Source organism: Peromyscus californicus, unplaced genomic scaffold, assembly GCF_007827085.1.
Source record: "Peromyscus californicus insignis strain IS unplaced genomic scaffold, ASM782708v3 Scaffold_6__1_contigs__length_162567912, whole genome shotgun sequence".
NCBI classification, from domain to species: Eukaryota; Metazoa; Chordata; class Mammalia; order Rodentia; family Cricetidae; genus Peromyscus; species Peromyscus californicus.
The window spans coordinates 132615910-132640454 of NW_026294584.1; the positions used below are offsets into that span (position 1 = coordinate 132615910).

The 24545-nt window shown below is 44.3% G+C and overlaps 1 protein-coding gene and 1 long non-coding RNA gene across 2 annotated transcripts; one reads left to right on the forward strand and one right to left on the reverse strand.

Moving 5' to 3' along the window:
• Window positions 1-3429: 3429 nt before the first annotated feature.
• LOC128098606 (uncharacterized) lies at window positions 3430-5158 on the reverse strand. The gene is made up of 2 exons (XR_008214295.1): window positions 4789-5158; window positions 3430-4453 (listed from the first exon to the last, which is right to left on the reverse strand). It is a non-coding gene; the product is annotated as an uncharacterized LOC128098606 (long non-coding RNA).
• Window positions 5159-21274: 16116 nt separating this feature from the next.
• Window positions 21275-24134, forward strand: Znf239 (zinc finger protein 239). Its single transcript, XM_052719898.1, has one exon. It carries the CDS (start codon window positions 21739-21741, stop codon window positions 22444-22446), a length of 708 nt encoding a protein of 235 aa, XP_052575858.1. The 5' UTR covers window positions 21275-21738; the 3' UTR covers window positions 22447-24134.
• Window positions 24135-24545: the final 411 nt, after the last annotated feature.

Below are 24545 nucleotides of genomic sequence, written 5' to 3' on the forward strand. Positions count from 1 at the left end.
AAAAAAAAGTAGACTGGATTAATTATATATACCACAACCAACAAGGATTTGTGAATTACATGAGGGAAACTCTCAAGGGTGTAGCAGATCAACCGGATGCCTTGAGTAGAATGGCATGGGAAAGTAGACTAGCCCTAGATGTGACGTGGCCAGCGTTGTACTTTCATTCCCAATAATATAGCTAGCTACTGGTGGCACCATTACAAAGACCCTTCAGGGACAAACTTATTTTTTTCCAATGAGTTATCTGGAAACTAATAAATAGGAATAATAAATATGAGTAAAAATAAATAATAATAATAATAACTAATAAGTAAAGGCATAAATGACCATTTTTCTACTCTTGTGAAATAATGGTTTGGGAAATGAAAGGGTAATGACCTCCATCCTGACCTCCTGTTAGCATCTACAGTAGGATGCTGCGCACTCATGCAGAGATTAACTGAAATAATCTATAGGTGGCAAAATTCATGCATCATATTAAAATAATATGTTAATAATCAACATCTCAGAATACAAAAGTCAGGCTTTTAATAGAATTTAAAGAGGGAAGATGTATTGTAAAAGAGGGAGAAATATGCCGGACGGTGGTGGCGCACGCCTTTAATCCCAGCACTCAGGAGGCAGAGCCAGGCGGATCTCTGTGAGTTCGAGGCCAGCCTGGACTACCAAGTGAGTTCCAGGAAAGGCGCAAAGCTACACAGAGAAACCCTGTCTCGAAAAAAAAAAAAAGAGGGAGAAATATAAATAAAATGTACTGTCCTATCAAAGGGTTAAATGAAACATAACTCCATTAAAAAAAAAAACTGCAGCCGGGCAGTGGTGGCGCACGCCTTTAATCCCAGCACTCGGGAGGCAGAGCCAGGCGGATCTCTGTGAGTTCAAGGCCAGCCTGGTCTCCAAAGCGAGTTCCAGGAAAGGCACAAAGCTACACAGAGAAACCCTGTCTCGAAATACCAAAAAAAAAAAAAAAACTGCAAAAGAACCCTGTTGGCAGAAATTCAAACTCCCCCAAGGTCAGCACTTCTTGAAATCAAAATATTCTCCCTAGGAACACTGCCCTACTTTAGCCAATCATACAACAATGGGAGGCCCAGCCCTAGCAACTCAGAGTGAATGACTGAACTATTGGCTTTAGACATGAAGACCCAGCTGCATCCCTGCTGACTACACACACACCCTTCTGTATAAGTAAAACTTCTTGCCTTGCTGAAATACTTTGAATTCCGTGGTCATTTTAAACATAATTCTTTATTGATTCTTTGGGAATTTCACATCACGCACTCCAATCCCACTCACTGCCCAGTCCCTCCACATTGGCCCCTTACCCCTGCAACATGCCCCCCAAAAAAACTCCCCCAAAATTAATTAAAAAGAAAACAAAAAAACACCCCACTCCTCCATCTTTCCAACACCTCTTCATCCCAGTGGCATTGGGACCCCCACTGGAATTCTTCTCGGATATCCTGCTGTTGCCCTGAGTCACGGAGAGCCTGTGGTTATCATTCTGCAAAAAGTAAAGGAATAAATAACAAGATAGACTGATAGACAGACAGCAAAACATCATCAAATCAGGTGCTCAAAACATTCAACAGAAATTGAATAGGTAAGTTTCCTTGAGACGGTCAATGGCAGACCATGAAAGAAAGCGTCCTGAACAGAACAGAGCCCCTTGGGAGATACGTCCAAATTTAAAAAAAAAGAAAAAAAAGAAAAAGCTGAAAAGCATCAGCCAATTAGGGGTTCACACACACCCAGTAGAAACTGACTGAGGAAGCCCTGCTAAGGAGGCCGGCTGGAGAGAGTCTCCTGCAAAGCCGAGGAGCCCGTCAGGGGAAGCATCCAAGGCAAGAACAAAGACAGTTCTGAAGGGAGGCATCAAATGTGGCGCTCACAGCACAGGCCAACTGGGGAAGTTGAGGCAGTCAGCTGGAGCTCCTGGTTGAGCTTTCTCTCCATGAATGAGCTTTCTCTCCATGAATTGACCCGTCCCGCGGGCCAGGTTATTGGGGAGACCCGAGGAGGCACCTCCTGAAAGATCAATGGGGGCGAGAGAGAAAGGAGACCAGGCGCAATAAGGGAAGACAGAGTCAGTCTGAGTCGCGTCAAGGTCTCGTTTATTGACTGGGTGTTGAGGCTTATAAGCAGGGCTTCAGGCAGGGAGGGGGAGCAGGGGAAGCAGGGATAGAGAAAATTCCTAAGGGAGGGGTCAGGGGCGAGGTCGCTTTGATCCCGGGCCCCCTGCAGTTGACAGGCTCCAGAAAGTTTACCTAATCGCCATCTCCTGCAGTTAGGTCAGGAAGGTCTTATCTAGTCATATACCCTGCAATTAGGCCAGGAACCTCTTGTCAAGGCTTGACAAAGTCCAGGACATAGCTGTCCAGAGTCGGTCTCCCACAATGAATGAGCTTGCCGTGGTAGAACTCCCAGCTTCTCTAGCCCACTGAAGGCGGTTTTATAGCATGGAATGAACAATGGTAACTTCTGTTGGAAACGTTCACCTTCTGGCTTTCTCAAGGACACAGTTCTTTGACTCTTGGGCTGTTTTTGCTGTTTTCTTCCCAGCCCATCCCCAGACAGGGGATCTTGGAGGACACTTTGAGACAAACCTGTTTGGTTCTGAAATAGGGGAGGGAGGTATGCTCCACTTCCAGCGCCAGCTTCTTCAAGCAGCACAAGACAATTTACCAACGTAATGTGCGATAGTTTGGGTGTAATTGGCCCCCATAATCTCATAGGGAGTAGCACTATTAGGACGCGTGGCTTTATTGAAGTAGGTATGGCTTTATTGGAGGAAATGTGTCACTGTTGGGGTGGGCTTTGAGATTTCCTATGCTCAAGATACTGTCCAGTGACAGTCCACTTCCTGTAAACTTCTGATCAAGATATAGCTAGTACCATATCTGCCCACATGCCAACATTTTCCTTGCCATGATGATAATGGACTGGACCTCTGAACTGTAAGTTGCCACCTCAATTAAATGTTTTCCTTTATAAGAGTTGCCACAGTCATGGTTGGTGTCTGTTCACAGCAATAGAAACCCTAAGACATAATGTAAATTACAAGATTTATACATAGTTGTATTTTTTGTATTTGTACTTATTAGCCTGGATAAAAGTTCCATATATCACATATAGAGCTAAGACTTTTTTTTTTTTCAATAAAATGTTGAGATGAAGCTGGTAGGAAGAGCCCCAATTCTGCCAATGTCCCTTGAAGAAATATGCGTGTGACACACATACATTTTAAAGATACTGATTATAAAGGTAGGAGAGAATAAATTAATTTAAGCAAGAGGACACATGAGCCAGGTGATGGTAGCCCATGCCTCTAATCCCTGTAGGGATAACGCCCGCGCTACCACCACCCGTTCACCATGTCCAAGCGAGGGGCTGTGGATTGAAAAATAAGGGACAAGAGACAGCGAGTCATTCGCCACGGCTGAATGCCAAATGCCAGCCGAATGCCGTTTATTGAAAGAGGGAGGAAACCTTAAATACAGGCTTACAGCACAATGGCGGATCCCCGGAGGGCAGAAGTTTGCTACATTTTTGCATCTAAGCTGTTTACACCAAATGCAGGATACAGGAACAAAGAACCTCCGGTTGATCAGTTAGGTGAGAAGGAAACTGGCAGGGAATCTGAATAGGGAGGACATCTGGTCAAGGTCGGCAAGCAAGGCGGCTGTCACTCACAGTGGGGGGCCAGGGCCCACAGGTCCCCCCTTTTTACTAAAAAATGAGCTTCTGACTTGGGTTGCTTGGGACGTCAGCAGGTCACCTTACCCGCCATGGAGACACCTGCCCAGGCCACACAAGTGCTCTGTCTTAGGTTGATGACCGCCCCCCCAAGCATTACCCATCTCTGAACACTCATTATCATACAGACTCAACCACGTGAGCTGTAGAGTGACTGCTGCCAAAGATCTCAAAGTGGCGCTGGGCTTGCAATCTGTGCGACACAGAAAAGACCAACAGAAGTCCTAACCCACCCATAGCCAGGAGGCTAAAGGCGATTGAGCCATTCCCTTCTTAAACGAGCCTTACTGCAAATTGGAGTCCTTGTAAGGTGGTATCCCATAAGCAAATGGAACTTGAGTTTTAATAATTTTTACAACTTTCAAAGCCAATTTAAATGTATAAATGTAGAATTAAATTTATCATGCCCAATACAATAAAAGATTAACTAACTGTGGTAGCTACTTTTGCTGCCAGGGTCTCCATTGTGCTAGCTGTAGAACCCAATTATGAAATAGCCATCCCAGAAATAGTAGTAGCAGTGGCCACCACTGCTATAACAGCAACAACGGCAACAGCGATGTCAGTCTCTTTTGGAGCGTGTGAGCATCATCTGTGTCTAACTGCCATGGTCCACTGGCATGGAAGCAGCTCCAGGAACACGAACCACCAAGGCCCATTTTTCTTGATCCCAGCACTACTTAGGCTGGCAGGTCTGCAAAAGAACAACTAAGAACCATAAAGAAAACAAAAACAAAAACAGCAAACAAGGAGCAGAACTAATGGTCTCATTAATGGCTACATTTAGGCTCACAAATTTTAAGGTATCTTCAAAAAGGCTAGATGAATTTCAGGAGGCCAATAAAAGTTGCACAGAGCCACTCCTGAAAAGTAGGGTACTACACCAGCTTGAAGAGGGTTGCAAAATGTGAAAAGGCTTAGCTGGCATGCTACTGTTAACAAATGAAGGTCATTGACCTTCGGGGTTATCCTTAATCTCCAAGGTGTGACATATTCTCAACATTTTTGAAAAAAGTTACCATACATTACCTTCTGAAGAATCCAACCATATGGCTACAGTTCCTAGGCTTATGTTAATGCTTGTCAAGGCTGGCCGTATTGGACTCTCAATCCCCATTGGCATCAGAAGGGGAGAGTTTTTCACAAAGGCCCAATAGGTCTCTGCCATGTCGGGATTCAGCAGCAGCCACAGGGCGCACACAGCGCTCAGGAACCCAAAGAGGAACTTCATTGTCCTGTGGAAAGACACAAACAGATCCCCGGGCCCACACCAACACCGGATCGGGTCCCCTCCAAGTGCCAGTAGAAAGATCCTTCCATCGCACCAGAGGATGATTTGCAACAGGAGCCCTCCAGTGCTTATCTGCAGCAGATACTCCAGCAGAATCCACCGATAAAAAATTTAAAATATGCCGGGCGGTGGTGGCGCACGCCTTTAATCCCAGCACTCGGGAGGCAGAGCCAGGCGGATCTCTGTGAGTTCGAGGCCAGCCTGGTCTCCAAAGCGAGTTCCAGGAAAGGCGCAAAGCTACACAGAGAAACCCTGTCTCGAAAAAACCAAAAAAAAAAAAAAAAAAAAAAAAAAAAAAAAAAAAAAAAAATTTAAAATATATAAAACAAGGGAAAGAATAGAATATGGAGAGGAGAGATAGATGAGCCCCTAGCTCCCCCTTTTTTACTTTAGAAATATATGTTTTTATGGTATGATGGCAGCGTTCTACTATAGCCTGTCCTTGGAATGCAAAGGAATGGTGAAGAAACAATCCCTCAAGTCAACCACAATTAAATGTCAATGTTTAGGAATTGCCACAGGGGCAGGCAAGCCAGGTTGTGTTGCTCCCATGAGAAGCATGGTTTTATTTACAGCTCTAAGATCCTGTAATAGCCTCCATTTTCCTGCCTTCTTTTTAATAACAAATATAGGTGAGTTCCAAGCTGAAGTGGAAGGAATGACATGACTAGCATCTAACTGTTCCTTAACTAATGTGTTTGCAGCCTCTTATTTTTCTTTAGTAAGGGGCCACTGCTCCACCCATACAGGGTCATCACTTTTCCAAGTGATTTTTATCAGTTGTATAATTGAAGGCTGCTGTGCAGTGACCCCTATGGAAAAGATCCTAATCCTCTTGTATCCCCAGGACCTCTAGTGACACAGCTTTTGTCTGCCACAGGGAGTGGGTCTCCTTGCAACATTTTTCCTAAGCCTCTGCCTGGGCAGTAGCCCTGACTTTTTAGTATCTGTTGTACAGGCTGTGTAGTAAGCACTGCTCCCATGCCGTCTAACACATCTCGTCCCCACAAGTTCACTGGAATGTCAGGTAGCACAAAGGGTTGAAAAGTTCCTGCATGACCTTCCTCATCCTTTTAATTTAAGAGTAGCCTGTTCTGTAATGGCGTCTGAGCTGTGTCGATACCTTGTAGGTTAGAGGTGGAAATTTTAAGGGGCCAATTGGGATCTCAGGATTCTTGTGAAATTATAGATATATCCAGCATCAGAATCCAATTATCTTTTAATCTCAATCCCATATAATTTTGTTTTTAATTTTAGGTTGCTTATTATTGATAAATGTTTGTCAAAACATCTCTTTTCCCTGTACCTCCAAAGCCTCTAGTTCTACATATTGGCGCCATTTTGCATTTAAAATATGAAAGCAATAGTAATTGAGCAATTCTATCACCAGCTTTTGTTTCCATGGTCCTTTTTACATATGTCAATTATAAAAGCATTAAATATAATCTCTATAGGATTTGAAAAGGTAACTTTAGGCAATATTCTTTTAGAATATTTTTATAAAATCTTAAAAAGAGGATCCTTTTTTATAAATTTTAAGTAACACATTAGCACAAATAGCCAATTATTAACAATGTGGAACAATTTACCTGTATTTTATTTACTGGAAAAATAATTTTGTAACCTCTTTATCAGTAAGAGATTATTATTTATGGGTTTATCTTAGCAACAACATTATTTAATAAGCTAACAACCCAATCCATTTTAGGTGTTACATTTCTAGAGAATTAAACCAAGAATTTCTAGAAAGCAACTTAAATTGCAGAACCAAATTTTCAGTAATGATCAACAGACAAGAGCACACTTAATATATAGTTCAAAATTATGAATCTTGTTCCTTTAGTTTATCTACCATGAGAATCAAACATTCATCCAAACATTTATTAAGACAATCAAAAGAACAAAACATCTTTTATTCACACAGCATTGACTTAGCATTTTATGTCTTGACTGAAACCATTTTTTATCAGAAGTTAGGCCCATTTAAACTTTTAGTGCTAGTCCCTCTCCTGGCCTCTGTTCGCTTGCCTGCCCGCAAGTCTGTTCCCCTCATCAGCCTCGTGGCTATGCCTCCCGCCTGCGTGTACCTGCCCACCTGCTGCTCTGAGCTATCTCACACATGCCTTCGCCACCATGCTGGACACGTATACTCACTTTTAAACTTTCTTTTACTTCCCATGAAAGGACTACCTAATAATGAGTTATTCCCATAAGGGAAAAAACAAAAACATTTCCCACGAAGGGATCCTAAATATTGAATTATTCCCACTGAGGGAAAAATGAACATTTAAACAAAAATTAAGCAAACAGACAACAAAACTGTAAGCTCTGGGCTTGCTTGCTTGTTCATCCAGCAGCAATGAGGCCCACCTGTTGATTTTTTGTAATTCAGATGCTGCCGCTCTGTGCTGGCAGGCAGAAAGAGCTCAGAGTTTTAGCTATCCTGAAAATTCTATAATTGGAAAGAGACTTTTCTTCCTCCATTACCACTGGGAAGAGGCTTTTCTCTTTCCTTCATCCTTCCTCTACAGGGCCCTAATCTTTAGGCCTAGTTTCAAAAAAAATTTTCCCCTTTTTACCGGGAAAATCCTTTTTTCTTGATTAAAATTTTTTCTCCCTTTTCTAATGGGAAATTTCATTTTCTTCCCTCTTCTCTATTGGGAAGATTTCCTTTTTTATTTAAAATCTTTAGCTGTCTTGCCCTTTCTTAACTTTGGTGCCTTCCTGCTTCAGCAGTCCAATCAACTGACTGTGAGCTAGCTGCACCCGTTTCAATTCACCCTCATCGTTTCTTTTTTCTTTAAATTGCTGGCCAGCCTTACCTTTCGGGTGTCCATCAGCTTGTCCCTTCTTTCTCGGATCTCGGTAGGAACCTCCATTTGTAGGGATAACGCCCGCGCTACCACCACCCGTTCACCATGTCCAAGCGAGGGGCTGTGGATTAAAAAATAAGGGAAAAGAGACAGCGAGTCATTCGCCACGGCTGAATGCCAAATGCCAGCCGAATGCCGTTTATTGAAAGAGGGAGGAAACCTTAAATACAGGCTTACAGCACAATGGCGGATCCCCGGAGGGCAGAAGTTTGCTACTGAATGTTCTACATTCTTGCATCTAAGCTGTTTACACCAAATGCAGGATACAGGAACAAAGAACCTCCGGTAGAAAGTTAGGTGAGAAGGAAATGGGCAGGGAATCTGAATAGGGAGGACATCTGGTCAAGGTCGGCAAGCAAGGCGGCTGCCACTCACAGTGGGGGGCCAGGGCCCACAAATCCCAGCATTCGGAAGGCAGAGGCAGGCAGATCTCTGTGTGTTCGAGGCCAGCCTGGTCTACAGAGTGAGTTCCAGGACAACCAGGACTACACAGAAAAACACTGTCTTGAAAAACAAACAAACAATAAAAAGAGGACACATGAATGGACAATTGTCATGTGACAGGCGTAGCCATCCAAAGCAATGAAGCCAAAGACGCTGCATTGGCCTCAGTGTTAACGCTTCCTGAAAATCCCTCTTGCCTTCAACGAGACTTAACTTTTGCCAGACCTTGCAGCCAAGTTGATGATATGACTTGAGATCCTGTAAGACTATGTACTCAGTATGCTGTCCTACTGTGTACACAGACTGTTTAAGTTTAACCTGCCATTAAGATAACAATATAGGGCTGGAGAGATGGCTCAGTGGTTAAGAGCACTGGCTGCTCTTCCAGAGGTCCTGAGTTCAATTCCCAGCACCCACATGATGGCTCCCAACCATCTGTAATGAGATCTGGCGCCCTCTTCTGGCATGCAGGCAGAACACTGTATACATAATAAATAAATCTTAAAAAAAAAAAAAAAGAAATCAGAAATTAAAAAAAAAAAAAAGATAACAATGTAGCCACAAGTCCCAGCACTCCTGAGACAAAGTCAGATGGAGTTCTGAGTTCCAGGCTTGGTCTACAGAGCTAGTTCCAAGACAGCCAGGGCTACACAGAGAAACTCTGTTTTGAAAAACTAAGCAAGCAAGCAAATAAACAATCTGTAATTCCAGTTCCGGGGCATCAAACTCCCACTTCTGACTTCTGTGGGCACTAGGCACAACACACAGTACATATACATACATGCAGCAAAACACTCATATACAGAAAATAAGAGAATAAACAAGTCATGTTTAAAAAGATATCCCCAAAGGTACAACAGTGGCACTTATATCTGAGGGGTAACCAATAGCCCCCTGATTAGAATTAAGGCCCTCCAAAAAAAAAAAAAAAAAAAAAAAAATTAGCCGGGCGGTGGTGGCTCACGCCTTTAATTCCAGCACTCGGGAGGCAGAGCCAGGTGGATCTCTGTGAGTTCGAGGCCAGCCTGGGCTACCAAGTGAGTTCCAGGAAAGGCGCAAAGCTACACAGAGAAACCCTGTCTCGAAAAACCAAAAAAAAAAAAAAAAAGAATTAAGGCCCAATTAAAAGGAAGGACTATATACTTGGTACCATAAGTCTACCTGTGGCTGTTGAGGCCATGGGTCCTAGATAACTTAGTACCATCACTTTCCCAAACCAGTACAATTTCTAACAACATTTTTTAAAGATTTATTTATTTATTATGTATACAGTGTTCTGCCTGCATATATGCCTGAAGGCCAGAAGAGGGCACCAGATCTCATTACAGATAGTGGTGAGCCACCATGTAGTTGCTGGGAATTGAACTCAGGACCTCTGGAAGAATAGCCAATGCTCTTAACCACTGAGCCATCTTTCCAGCACCTTCTAATAGTATTCTTTTTTTTTTTTTTAAAGATTTATTTATTATATATACAGTGTTGTTTGCATGTATCCCTGCAGGCCAGAAGAGGGAGCCAGATCTCATTACAGATGGTTGGGAGCCACCATGTGGGTGCTGGGAATTGAACTCAGGACCTCTGGAAGAACAGCCAGTGCTCCTGGAAGAACAGCCAGTGCTCTTAACCTCTGAGCCATCTCTCCAGCCCATAGTATTCTTAATGCAATACTTAATACAATACTTATCCTTCTACCCACAGATAAGTGTGCTCTCATCCTTCATCCAGGAAGGTTTGTTGTTGTTCTTGTTGTTGTTGTTGTTGTTTGTTTGTTTGTTTTTTCAGCAAACAGAGAAAATTACAGAAAACTACAACTGGTCAAAAATGCAGAGAACTACTGACCATAGCATCCCAAATGCCAATTGATACATCTATATCATGAAACAATCTAAGACTCAGGGAACATCACAAAAAAAGAGGGAAAAGTTTGGAAGAGCCAGAAAACCAGGATGTTTGTGAAGTTGTGGTGGTTTGAATGAAAATGGCTCCCATAGACTCATAGGGAATATCATTATTGGAGATGTGGCCTTGTTGGAATAGGTGTGGCCTTGTTGGAGGAAGTGTGTCACTGGGGGTGGGCTTTGAGGTTTCAGAAGCTCAAGCCAGGCCCAGTGTCTCTCTCTCTTCCTGCTGCCTGCAGATCAAGATGTAGAACTCTCAGCTCCCTCTCCAGCACCATGTCTGCCTGCATGCCACCATGCTTCCCACCATGACGATAATGAACTAAACCTCTGAACTGTAAGCCAGCCCCAGTCAAAAGTTTTTCTTCATAAGAGTTGCCATGGTGATGGTGTCCTTTCACAATAATAGAAACAACCCTAAAACAGAGATTGTGTCTTCTATGAATGAAAGGGAAACTGTACCCGTAAAATCTCAACAATATGGTAGCCTAAACAAGACCTGAACAATGACCACACTAGTTGACATGACGACATGGATAGGGGAACTCTCAAAAGGACCTACCATTACATGAAGAGCTACAGGCAATTAATGACTGCTGAGAAAGGGAGAATCAGTCTTCCCCAGAGATAGCTCTCCTAAATGGTTATCCAATACCAAGTGGTCAGCCCTAAAAACATAAACATACAAGCAAGACTAACTGTTTTTATACAAATATATAGTCATATATTTATCTATATTGGAATGCATACACACACATATGGGAGAGAGAAAGGGGGCTAATAATAATGAACATGGGCCAGGTGGTGGTGGCACATGCCTTAAATCCCAGCACTCAGGAGGCAGAAACAGGTGGATTTCTAAGTTCAAGGCCAGCCTGGTCTACAGAGCTAGTTGTAGTGCCACCAAAGCTACAAAGAGAAACCCTGTCTCAAAAAGACAGAGAGAGAGAGAGAGAGAGAGAGAGAGAGAGAGAGAGAGAGAGAGAGAGAGAGAGAGAATGAGGCCATGAATTTTGAGCTGAGGCAGACAAGGAGGAGAGCTTTCACTGGTTGGTTTTTTTGTTAACTTGCCACAAGCTAGAGTCATCTAGGAGGAAGGAATCGAAATTGAGAAAATGTTTCCATCAGCTTGGCATGTAGACAAGTCTGTGAGATGTTTCCTTGATTATTGATTGATGTGGAAGGGCCCAGTCCAGTATAAGCAAAGCCACCTCTAGACAAGTAGTCCTGGGAGGTGTAAGAAAGCAGGCAAGCCATTAAGTATCACCCTCTGTGGTCCCACCTCAGTTCCTGCCTAAAGGTTCCTGCCTATAGTTCCTGTCCTGACTTCCTTCAGTCATGGACTATAATGTAGAAGGGAAGTGTAAGCCAAATAAACCCTTTCCTCCCCAAGTTGCTTTTGTCTTCATATTGTATCAGCGATAAACAGCAAACTAAGACAGAGTTGGAAGGAGGGAAGGAAGAGAATCTATGTAAATACAGTACTCATATATGAAATTCTAAAAGTAAATACTTTTTAAAAAGAATTTCTTGGGGTTGGGGATTTAGCTCAGTGGTAGAGCGCAAGGCCCTGGGTTTGGTCCTCAGCTCTGGAAAAAAAATAAATAAAATAAAAAGAATTTCTCCTTTTTTTCATAGTTTTCCACATCTATAAATTAGTATTGAAGTTGGCGAGTGTCTTAGAGTTTCTATTGCTGTGCTGAAAAACCACGACCAAAAAGCAAATTAAGGAGGAAAGGGTTTATTCAACTTACACTTCCGCATAGCTGTTCATCATTAAAGTCAGTCAGGACAGGAACTCAAATAGAGAAGAATCTTGGAGGTAGGAACTGATGCAGAGAAACTGCTTACTGGCTTGCTTTCTTATAGAACCCAGGACCACCAGCCCAGGGGTGGCACCACCCACAATGGGCTGGGCCTTCCCCCATTGTTCACTAATTGAGAAAATGCCTTACAGCTGGATCTCATGGAAGCATTTCCTCAAATGAGGCTCCTTCCTCTCTGATGACTCCAGCTTGTGTCAAGTTAACACACAAAACTGGCCAGGACAGGAAGATAAGACTTTCATGTTAATTTGAACATCAAAATAAATAAATAAACAAATAAAAATTATCAAGAAAACATATCTTGGATTCCTAGAAAGTGGAAATTTGTACCATAAAACACAGCATCGGCTCCAACTGCAGGCTTTTCCCAGGCCCCATCCTCTATTATTAGTTTCAGCTATGAAACCAACTACCCGAGACCCTCCAGGCAGAACAAAGTTCAGTACTTTGGCAACTATTAACAGTGTGTCCAACCTTCTGTGACATACCACTGTCATTTACAAAGGTCATGTTCAAAAATAGTGCAATTGGGCCATTCTGGTTAAGATGCCTACCGGCCAAGGCGGACAACCTGAGTTCAATCGCCAGGACCCACACAGTAGAAAGAAAGAACTGACTCCTGCAAGTTATCCTTCAACCACCACACACATGGTGGCAGGGTGTACCCACACACAAACACATACACACACACACACACACACACACACACGAAAACAAATGAACAAAAACTGTATAATTTAATTACAAAAAACATTGCAAAAATAGTCTCATGTTTGGGATTATGATTTTTGTGTTGGGCTACATACACAGCTTTCTGGGGGCACATGTGGGCTACAGGTTGGGCATGCATGACACAGGTTTACCTGAAGACCCTTTTGGGAGAAGATTGCATGCACTAGGAAAGCACTCTGAAGTCCTTTTGGTAAGTGAAACCTAACTACAAAGAATACTATAATTTCGTAGAACTTTGCTGACATTTTCTTTCAGAAATAATGGCGTCCATCATTGTGCCTCTTTCAGCTAAAAACTGTATTTTCTGATCTGAGAGGTTATCTATAAAATCAATCTTATGATCTACTTTTCTAGCTCTTTATAACCAAATACATTGTTGTTGGTTTTTTTAAAAAATGGTGTGTGCACGCGCGTGTGTGTAGGTTTGTACACGTGAACACAAAGAACACAGTTGGCTGAGGCCAGCAGAGGGTGTTGGGTTCCCTGGAGTTGGAATTACAGGCGGTTGGTTGTGAGCTGCACACATGGATCTGGAAACTGTCCAACAGAGAGAGCATGAAATATCCAGCGAACAATTCTTTTCTTCTCGATCTCACGATTCTCCTGCCTCAACCTCCCTAGTGATGAGATTACTTGCATGTACTACACTGCTCACTTGGGAGTGGTAACAGCTTCAGATTTTTAAGGTTGAAGACGATATTATACTGGTTATTTCCTCTCCAGCAGCATTTTAACGAGTGAAAAATACCTTGGGAATATTATGAAATTACTCGTATGTATCTGCAATGAAAAGAGCTGAAAAACAACTTAAACCACACAGGACAGCTCGGCCACAAACTGCTGGATCGCAAGAGCAGCTGTGACCGACCGTCGCCGGAAGTGGGCTCGGAAGTAGCGCTTCACCGCCCGCAGCCTGCTGGGACTTGTAGTTCGAGTCCTCGATGATGCCCTGGAGTCCTGCGATACCAGGTGTGGGTCCTACCTACGCAAGAGGTGAGCAGGGCTGGGCTGCCTCAGGGGCAGACAGTGGTGTCCTGGTCCAGACGAGGGGGCGCCGCGACCCGGAACCAGGCTCAGAGGCTGGGAACGCGCCCTGTGGCCGTGGCCCCACGTGCTAGCAGCCGCGGTACCCCGAATCACGCCCCGGGACAAGGCCACCACCCCACGGAGGCCAGGCCCCCGCGGCAGAGCAAACTGCGGCTCCGAGGACGCTTTCCTCTTGCTCGGCCGAGCGCTGGCCTGGGCGGGACTGAGGACTTCGTGGTTGGCCTTCTTCGCTCCAGTCGAGTGACTTGGCCTTTTTCCAAAGATGGTGTTGATGGACATCAGGAGACCACGAGGGACTCCTGAGAGATCCCGAGGGGTATTGAGGTTTCGGCTGTGCAGCACTGCCATCTGCATCCTAGAAACCAGTTAGATTTCTGAGAATAAGGTCGGGGAAGAGGTATTCGGTAGCTGGAACACACGTTAAGAGAAGTCACAGAGAACCTGAGAAAACCTACTCCAGAACCTAAGTACAGAATTAGGGAGGTCTGAGGAGATGGCACGCCCTAGAGAACTATCTTTTGAAGAACTTGCCCCTGCCTGAGAAGCAAGCTCTGGGTGATTTGGAGTTTCACCAAAAATGCCTCGTCTCTGAGCTAAACCCAGGTTTTCTTTCTTAGAACAAAGTAGAACATCAGCATTGAATAACCTGCCTAGAGTCAGATCGTGTACCATGTGGTTTCTCTCTTTATTGTCAAGTTCATTGTGAAACTGGGTATTTAATACAAAGGGGAATAAGGGCCTTGGGGCATTAAAATATATATCTAGCAAATCGTATCTTTGGGTTCTGCATGGATGTCTGCTGACTGTGAAGTTCTACATTAGTTCTCACTACACTGCCTTGCCACCGTGTGGAGCACTACTCAAACCTCCAACCAGGTTCTTCTACTGAAGGACTCTTTGGAGCATGTCTTCCCTGTCGTCTGGAAGTTGGCTTTTTCTTATCAGACATTTCATTCATATATGTTGCATCTTCGTTGCTAAGACCAAAATATCTTGGGTACTGAATTTGTAAGGAGCAAATATTTACTTCTCACGGTTCGGTCGTTTTAGTCTATCAGCACTTGACCCGGTTTCAGACCTAGGAAACAGGAGTGTTCACCTCATGTGGGATAGGACCTGGATCCCAATATCATCTTTAAGAGCACTCCCCCAGTGACCTAAATTCTCCCTACTAGGTCCTACCTCCTGAAGACTTCACCTCCTCCCCGTAGTGCCAGAGGTTGGTAATCAAGCCTTTCAAAAACCAAGACCAAAACTGTAGCTTGTTGGAGAGCAAAGTGAATATATGTCAAGCCTGATGCTAAGTGGCCTTGGGAAAACAAGATTATAAACTGAAGGTTTTTGCCAGACAGTGGGTGGCGCACACCTGTAATCCCAGCACGCGGGAGGCAGAGGCAGGCAGATCTCTATGAGTTCGAGACCAGCCTGGTCTACTGAGTGAGTTCTAGGACAGCCAAGACTGCACTTAGAAACATGGTCTCAAAAAAACAAAAATAAAAAAACTCTGAAGTTTTTCTTCAAAGAAAAACTTGTTGAGTAGATTATGTGTATTTAAAAAATATGCATTTGATGGTTAATCTTGACAGCTTGATTGAACTGAGATTCCTGGGAATGAGTAAAGCACACTTCTTGAGGGGAGTATGAGAGAGCCTGAGGGTTCTAGCCTAATGAATGTTTCATTGGTGGATCTTTGAGACTATTGGAAGGTGGTCGAACTGTGGAAGCTAGAGCCTGATTGGAGGAACTGGGTCACTGGGTTGAGGCGTGACCTTGGGAGCCGAATCTTTTTTTTTTTAATTAATTAATTAATTAATTTTTTTTTGCCGAATGCTGTTTATTGAAGGAGGGAGGAGGTCTTAAATACAGGCTTACAGCACAATGGGAGAACCCCGGAGGGCAGAAGTTCACTACTGATGTTTTACAATCTTGGGAGCGTATCTTACCCTGGCCCTTTCCTCTTTGTTCTATGTTGTGCCTGCCATGAGTTGAAGAGCATGCTTCCCACAGTCTCTCACCATGATGGAGTGAAACCTCTACCACCGTGATTCAAAACAGATCCTTTCTCTGTGACTTGCTCATTCTGGTGTTTTGGTTACAGCAACAAGAAAGGGATTGACCGCTTGCGTATTAACAGTGATCGCTGTTAACTGTGATGGACAGTCATGAGGATCTTAATTAAACAACAGCGCAGTGGTCACAGAGTCATGCCTAAAGAGGTACATCAAAATCATGTGGCAGTTTTTCAAACTTAAGATTCCTAGCCCTGCCGGAAGGAAAGAGAACAGCATTCCTTTCTCATCCTCCTAATCTCTGTGCACCCAGCATTTTATTTCGAAATACCTCTACATACACTTAATGCCAAGTGTTTCCAGTGAGAGGTAAGATGAGTTGCCTGACTAGATCTTTTTTTTGGGGGGGGGGAGGGGGGGTTCAAGATAGGATTTCTTTGTGTAGCTTTGGCGCCTTTCCTGGAACTCACTCTGTAGCCCAGGCTGGCCTCGAACTCACAGAGATCCGCCTGCCTCTGCCTCCGGCATGCTGGGATTAAAAGCGTGCGCCACTACCACCCGGCCTAACTAGATCTTTTATGCTCTATTTTCACTGTTCCCTTTCACCGTATGTCTGCGTATTTAATTACAATAAAATTGCCAAACAGTTGCCAGATGTGGTGGGTGGCACACTCCTTTAATCCCAGCACTTGGGAAGCTTAGGCAGGGCTAAGGATCTTCATGAGTTCCAGGCCAGGCAGGGCTATGTAGTGATACCCTATCTGGAGTGAATGGAAGAAAGATTGCCAAATAGCAGTAACATTTTTTCCCCTCGTTTTCTTGGACTGGGGAGATGGCTGGGTTAGTAAGGCACCTGCTGGGCAAGCGTGAACACCCACGTTTGAGCCTCCAGAACCCATGGGGGGAGACAGGCAGAGCAGTGTGCACACCTGGAATCCGAGTGCAGGACAGGCAAAGACAGTGTCCCTGGTGATTGCTGGCCCACCAGTCTACCAGCAAGCTCCAGTGCCCGTGAAGACTCTATGTCAAAAAAAAAAAAAAAAAAAAAAAATATATATATATATATATATATATATATATATATATATATATATATATGGCACCCTCCACTCACAGACACAAACACACGTATGTACACAGAAATAACAGCTTCTCGCCATCTCCACAAAACTACACGTAGAAAGTTACCTCAGGCTTGAGGCTTAGCACCATAGAGTGCTTGAGTGGACGGAACCCCTGCTTTGCTCTGATGCTAACATTTTTATGACACTGAGAAACTGTGACTTTGAGCTGGAGGGAAGGGCCGTGTGTTTTTTGTTGCAGAGAGCAGCAGATCCAGGCCATTCCTCATAAGTAAGTAGGCCATCCAGGAGTGGCAGCATACGTCTATCATCCCAGCATGGAGATGGCAGGATACTCCCAAGTTCAAGGCCAGTCTGGGCTATATAATAAGACTCTATGCATTTCTTTTTAATTTAAGGGCTTTACTTTCCCAGTGCTTTTCTGTGTACGAGAGTTTGTCCTTGACGTCTGCTGAAAGGCTTTCAGTTTACCCTCCTTCAGTTTTGCAGTGTGACCTCCTCCTTTTCTGTATCATGGACTTTGCTTTCCTCGTCTGTAAAATGAGGCAGGGGCTGGGATGATTTTTAGGTTCTCTTTCAGTGGTATCATCTCCTTATTATTTAAACGGAATATTCGTCAACTAGATTCCAAGTCAGTTGTGCTAGTTACTGGGCACTTACAGCTTAGTTGAGCAGGCCCCTGTCATTTGGAACTGTACAGCCAGTCATAATAAAGGTATGGCAGAGATGCTATGATGTCGCCAAGGAAGAAGTCCCTGGTGCATCCTGATGCTTCGGGAGGGGACTTGTGAATTGGTCTGAGGCTGGAAGTTCTGGAGTGGAGAGAAATGAATGAATGAGCAGAGGCAACGTGGAAAGAACTCTGGTAGACTGTGCCGTCTTTAGATGACTCCAGGTATGACGTCGTCATGTTTGCTAACCGTTGCATTACCGTTTCCCACCCCTAAGTGAATTGCTAGATATGGTAGGAGAGACTCGGACATGGAAGTCGAAGGTCCTACGACGACCATCTGTAGCTCCAAACACTTTGGTATTTGTCCAGTAGGAATATGAGACTCCTATCCTGACCTTCCTCTATACTTGGCTTAGGATATTAGTCCACTTTCCCACAGTAGTCCGTGAGCCACATCTCCTGCAGCCCGTTCTGTTTCCTGGGTTGCCGCCTCAGCCTCAGGTGAGAACTGTCTTAGCTAATCCAGGTTATAAGACAGCCCTGCCCTCTGAAGCCATAGCTGTTGAGCACTTCCCTGACACATGACTGAACTTAGGGCTCCATTTAGTGCCTGTCATTCTTAACAAAGTGTGGCTTGTTGGCTAGTACCAGCCATGAAGGCATAAGCAATAGAAACTGAGGGTAAATGTTTATTAAACAACAAAATGGTGCTTCACAGCAGGTGGTTTGAGAACTATTGCTCCATCAGACAAAAGCCTGGAGGGGAGACTCATGAAATGTAATGATTAAATAATTGGACTCCTTTTGTGTGCCAGGTCCTGCTTGAGGCCTTGGGGAATAAATGTCAGCCTCTCTGTGCTGGGGAACTTTAATGGGGATGGAGTGAATGCAAGAACGTGAAGAGAGAAGATGAGCTAAGTCATATAAAGAGTATGAAGAAATTAAACCCAGAGAAGTGGTAGTGAGTGCATTCTGATTTGATGGTCAAGAGAGCACATCTGGAAGGCAGCAGCTCGGCTGAGACCTGCATGACAAGGAGCCAGGTGTGAGATGTGGAAAAAGAACATTCTGGACAGAAACAGCTATGTTGGTTGTTTTTTGTTTTTGTTTTTTTTTAGATTTTATTTATTTATTTTATGTATACAGTGTTCTGTCTGCACATATCCCTGCAGGCCAGAAGAGGGCGCCAGATCTCATTACAGATGGTTGTGAGCCACCATGTGGTTGCTGGGAATTGAACTCAGGACCTTTGGAAGAACAAGCAGTGCTCTTAACCTCTGAGCCATCTCTCCAGCCCCTGTTGGTTGTTTTTTAACTCTTCTCTTTTGGGGGGTCCACCACCCAGCTCCCCAATAAATCACACACAGAGAATTATTCTTAATTATAATTGCCCGGCCTTAGCATGGCTTAGTTTCTAGCCAGCTTTTTTTAACTTATCCTGTCTACCTTTTGCCTCTGGGCTTTTCCCATTCTCTTACTTCTTACTCTTACTGTGTAGCTAAGTGGCTGGCCCTTGGAGTCCTCCTCCTTCCTTCTCTGGCTCCTAGATCTCTCCTCCCAGTTTTCTCCTTCTATATATACTCTGCCTGCCTGCCTGCCTGCCAACCCCGCCTATCCTTTCTCCTACCTTGCCATTGGCCGTTCAGTTCTTTGTTAGACCATCAGGTGTTTTAGACAGGCACAGTAACACAGCTTCACAGAGCTAAACAAATGCAACATAAACAAAAGTAACACACTTTAAAATAGTATTCTACTACACAGCTAGTCTGGAGAATAAGTTTGGTGTGGCTCAAGGACCATGACCTCTAAAGAAAGCCAACTGTCATCTCAGAGGAGTGCTGGAGGTTTGGGGGCTGCTGCTCCTTACAAGAAGCTGCTTTCCATTTTCCTAAATAAAGCCCCTTGAGACACACTAGTAGCCAGGCCCCTCTCCCGAGGACCTCCAACTGCCAGGTTCCACCCACAGAACCCTCTAACTGCCCTAACAGCTAGACCCAGCCTGCACCCTACGTAGTAAAAAGCCCAAGCTCTGGACTTGAAATCGCACCGATCCCCATCCTGAAAAGCTTCACCCTGGAAAGTTCCACACACATCGCCCCCTCAAAAAACTGTGTAAACACTGTCTCCTACTCAGTTCCCTGCTGTTTCTCACCCAGCAGAGGCAGCCACCCTCCTGTTTTTTCCCTTCCAATAAACCTCTTGTGTGAGGTTTGTTGTGTGGTGTGACTTGTATTCCTTGGCTCCCGGCTGCCAGGATACCTTCCATCTGAGCTGTAACACTTACACTGAATGGGTCATATTTTCTTTCCCTACTGTACTTTTTTCCTTTTTTTCTTCTTTTCAGAATTCTTAAGGCATGAAAGTTTGAGTTTTAGTACCCGCAGTCTGCTCCCACAGCTGGTTGGCTTATAGTATATTGTATTATATATGTTATAGGCTTTAATTTGGTATTATCATTGCTGATGTATTTGTCTTTCATCCAAGAACTAGCTTGTCAGGCAAAAAGATTTCCATTTTGTTTCTTATAGCTCTAACAGTTATGAAAGTAGTATACTGATTAAATGGACATTTAGTCAAAAATAAGTGAAATGGAATGATACTTTTGGAAAGGTACAGGACTCTGGTCTTTCACAAGAAGAGTAAAAGAATATCTTATCAGCTCTGCTCAAAAGCAGGGAAGAAATGCCTATCCTTTTTTTTTTTTTTTTTTTTTTGGTTTTTCGAGACAGGGTTTCTCTGTGAACAGCCCTGGCTATCCTGGAACTCACTCTGTAGACCAGGCTGGCCTCAAACTCACAGAGATCCACTTACCTCTACTTCTCAAGTGCTAGGATTAAAGGCACGTGCCACCACTGCCCAGCAAAATGCCTGTCTTCTGAACCCAGTTTCCCTCTCCCGATGGTAACCCAAAAGATATAACTATAAGCACACACTAAGGACTGAGGCTATAGTACAATACAGTGCTGGAGTATTTGACTAGCATGCCTGAGATCCTTGGTTCAATCCCAGGCGAGAGAGAGAGAGAGAGAGAGAGAGAGAGAGAGAGAGAGAGAGAGAGAGAGAGAGAGAGGGAGAGGAGGAGGAGACGGAACAAGAAAGCGAGCACACTAAATTTTCGAGTTACCAAATGTTCAGGCCTGAGATCCTCCTGTTCTAGAATCCTTTCCTCTTATCACTAAATTCTCTGTTTTCTAGGAGAGTCAAACACAAATTCTGTGGAGAATCTTCAAGAGAAAGGCCTGCACGGGGCTGGAGAGATGGCTCAGAGACCAAGAGTACCTGTGGCCCTTGCAAGTTCAGTTCCCAGCACCCACATGGTGGCTCACAACTATCCATAACTCCAGTTCTAGGAGATCCAATGAATGCCCTCTTCCGACCTCCATAAGTACCGGGCCGGCATGTGGTACACAGACATACATGCAGGCAAAACACTTATACACATGAAATGAAAATATTTAGAAAGAGAGAAGACTTCAGATTTACCGTAGTAGTTTTCCTAGTGACTAATTTTGGAAGAGATGGCCAGTCAGTACCTGGAAGTTGAATTTATACTGTGAATCTTCAAGAAGTACATACAGATGTGGAAATAGATTCCTGTCAGTGATTTCACAAACACTGAAAGTGAAAAAATATTTATCTTTGAAGTTCCAAGCCAAATGGCCAGACAGGTCTCCTCTGTGAAGTTGTGTAAGAAGCCTCTGAGGAAAAAAGTTCTCTTCCTACCTGAAGAAAGAACCGAGAAAAGGAATAAGCGGGGAGTGTCACCCCATAGACCACTGTTCAGAGAATCTTCAAGTTAAACTCACATCTGATGTAACAGAACCAACCGGTACCTCTGTTGTCCCCTAGTGAGACAACTTGCCAAAATGTCCAGTTCAAAGGCTCCTTAGTTCCCTCTGACTGTGAAGTAAAGACATTTGTAGATGGAAGCCACCATTAGTCACCTGCAGTCTTCAGAGAAACCACACAAAGGAACCTGTAACTGTAATGACTCCGGGAAGGCGCTTATCACAACCCAGACGGTCAGCTCAAGAAACCCCCCTCCGCTTCAGACAAACTATACAGATGTGGTCAGTGTGGTGAGAACTTCAGAACTCAGAACTAATGCTTCATCAGAGAGACCGCCTGAAAGGAAAAGCCTGTGGGTGTGAGCCTTGTGGGACAGGCTTCGCCAGGAGCCTGTCTGCTGCCCATCCAGCGGTCCCCATGGATGGGAAACCTTTCAAGTGTGACAGGTGTGGGAAGGGCTTCACCAGGAGCTCAAGTCTGCTCGTCCATCACGCTGTCCACACAGGTGAGAAACCGTACAAGTGTGACAGGTGCGGGAAGGGCTTCAGCCAGAGCTCCAAGCTGCACATCCACCAGAGAGTCCACACCGGGGAGAAGCCGTACGAGTGTGAGCAGTGTGGCATGAGCTTCAGTCAGCGGTCAAACCTGCACATCCACCAGCGTGTCCACACGGGAGAGAGGCCCTACAAGTGTGGGGAATGTGGGAAGGGCTTCAGCCAGAGCTCTAACCTCCACATCCACCGGTGCGTCCACACGGGAGAGAAACCCTACCAGTGCTGTGAATGTGGGAAAGGCTTCAGCCAGAGCTCAGACCTTCGAATCCACCTCAGAGTGCACACTGGGGAAAAGCCCTACCACTGTGGCAAGTGCGGGAAGGGCTTCAGCCAGAGCTCCAAACTCCTCATTCATCAGCGAGTGCACACCGGAGAGAAGCCCTATGAGTGCAGCAAGTGTGGGAAGAGCTTCAGCCAGAGCTCCAACCTGCACATCCACCAGCGGGTTCACAGGAAGGACCTTCACTGAGTAATGAGTCCGCTCAGGGGTTCAGGATACTTTTATTGTGAAGATAAATGTTTCATGGCCGAGGGCACGGATCAGTGGTCGAGTGCTTGCCTTGCATGGATAAAGCCCTGGGTTTGAGTTCCAGTACCCACCCCACAAAACTTCCAGCTTAATACTTTGTACTTGAAGGAGTGTGTGTGTTCATGTAGAGAGGATTACGCGTGCTGTGCAGGTATGTGCATGCATGTCTGCACATGTTTGTGGAGGTCAGAGGACATCTGAGGTGCTCAGATGCTTGTCACCTTTTCGTTTGAGACTGGGGTCGGTCACTTGTGGTATGGAATGTCACTGAGTAAGCTAGGCAGCGAGTTCCATGGATCTACCTGTCCCACTTCTCAGCTCACCCTGGCTAGGATTACGCGTTGTGATACCACACCCAACTTTTGTCTGTGGATTCCGTCTCAGGCTTGCAGGACAAGAGCTTTACTGACTGAGCTATCTCCCCATGCCCCGGCTTGAATGCTTTTGACTCTTACCTTGTATTCCTCGAAAGACAGAGATAGTAAGGGTTATTCAGATGTAATCCCTCACAGGAAAAAAAAAAATCAATCCTTCATTAAAAGTATCTGAGCACCCAGCACATTTCATGTTCTACAATGAATGGATGATTCTGGTTTCTCAGATGGGTAGAGTGTACACTGCAATTCTGCTAGTGTTGTTAGAAGTATATTCCACAATTTTAACTGAAAGAACTTTGTATTTTTCCAAGCACAGTATGTTTCCCTTGTTCATATTCTCTGAGAAATTGAATTCACATTTCCTTTCAAATTATGTGCCTAGTTTTTCATACTCCTTTTAAGTCCTAAATAGCCCTCTCTAAACTGTCCATTGGAAGGTGGGATGGGGAACTTGAAGGTATAATGGACATGGAGATCTGTTGTGTTTAATACAAAAATGTACATCAGTTTATGGCCACACTACAGGAAATGCTTCTCCATATACTACTGTGAGAGGAAGTTCAGTCAGCCCCTCTTCAGGCAGCTCTTCAGAAATGTAAATAATGTTTTTACACAGTGAAGTTAGTTTTTGGGGGATACTTCCATAGTAAAAACAAGGGAGAAATCCCCAAAACAACATATCCAAAGTAGTTGGGAGAGTAAAGCTAGCATTGAGTGCTACTGAGAACAGGTGATCCGGCAGAAGTTCTGAGGCAGAACTGGAGAAAGCTGGTACATGAGGAACATGTGGCAGCCAATCAGCAGAGGCTGCAGAAACATCTTGTTAAAGACTTGATAAGTTAAAACTTGCTGCTGGAGAAAGTACTGATGCCATGCCTTTGTTGAACAGGTCTAATTTGCAGGACAGTGCTAAAACACTAGGGACCGTTTATTTAAAGACCACAGCAGTCATGAGAACAAGAGGACATCAGCAAGTGAGAGCTCAGCAAAAACTTCCAGGCTGGAAGATGGGTGGGTGGGCACTGTGCCCGTACAGAAGCGGGCTCGGTTTATGCAACTCACACAGAAGATAAGGAAAAGAAAGATCCATTTGGTTTCAGGCCAAGAATCTTTCAGGCCAAAGATAAATTTGGTTTTCAGGCTTAATAAAATGAAGGATGGGAATGAAGCATGATGGGAAAGCCGTGACACCAATGATCCCTTGTGGGACATTCCCTTCATTCTGTGAATACATGTTCTCTTCTGTAGCCAGGTTGTAGTTCTGCATTTTCTCTGTTGTCCACTTGCTATTCCATTCATTTTAAGCTCCTGCCCTTATCTCTTCCTCTCTGCTGTGTGTTAATGTGCCTTTTCTTTGGAGATGGGCTGTGCAGCCCAGGCTGCCCTTGAGGTTATGACCTTTCTACCTGTCCTCATCACACCTGGCTTTTTCTAGTTTCTCTGGGAGAAACTGCTATGTATAGCCAGCCAGAACTCACCCTCCAGTGAATATGGGATGTTTCTCTGGCTTTGGGGAACCAACTCCCCAAAAGTAGAGCAGCTCTCTAGCTCTGCTTTACTTAAAATTCCAAAGTTAAAATCCTAGACACATCAAGGAGAAGAGAGGAATTTTACTATCAAGTTCACAACTTAGATAACAATTTTTTGTTAATGGCACATACT

What these genes read in the sequence shown, in the direction of transcription:
- Znf239 (XM_052719898.1), top strand. Translation starts at nt 21,739, where the DNA reads ATGCTTCATCAGAGAGACCGCCTGAAAGGAAAAGCCTGTGGGTGTGAG.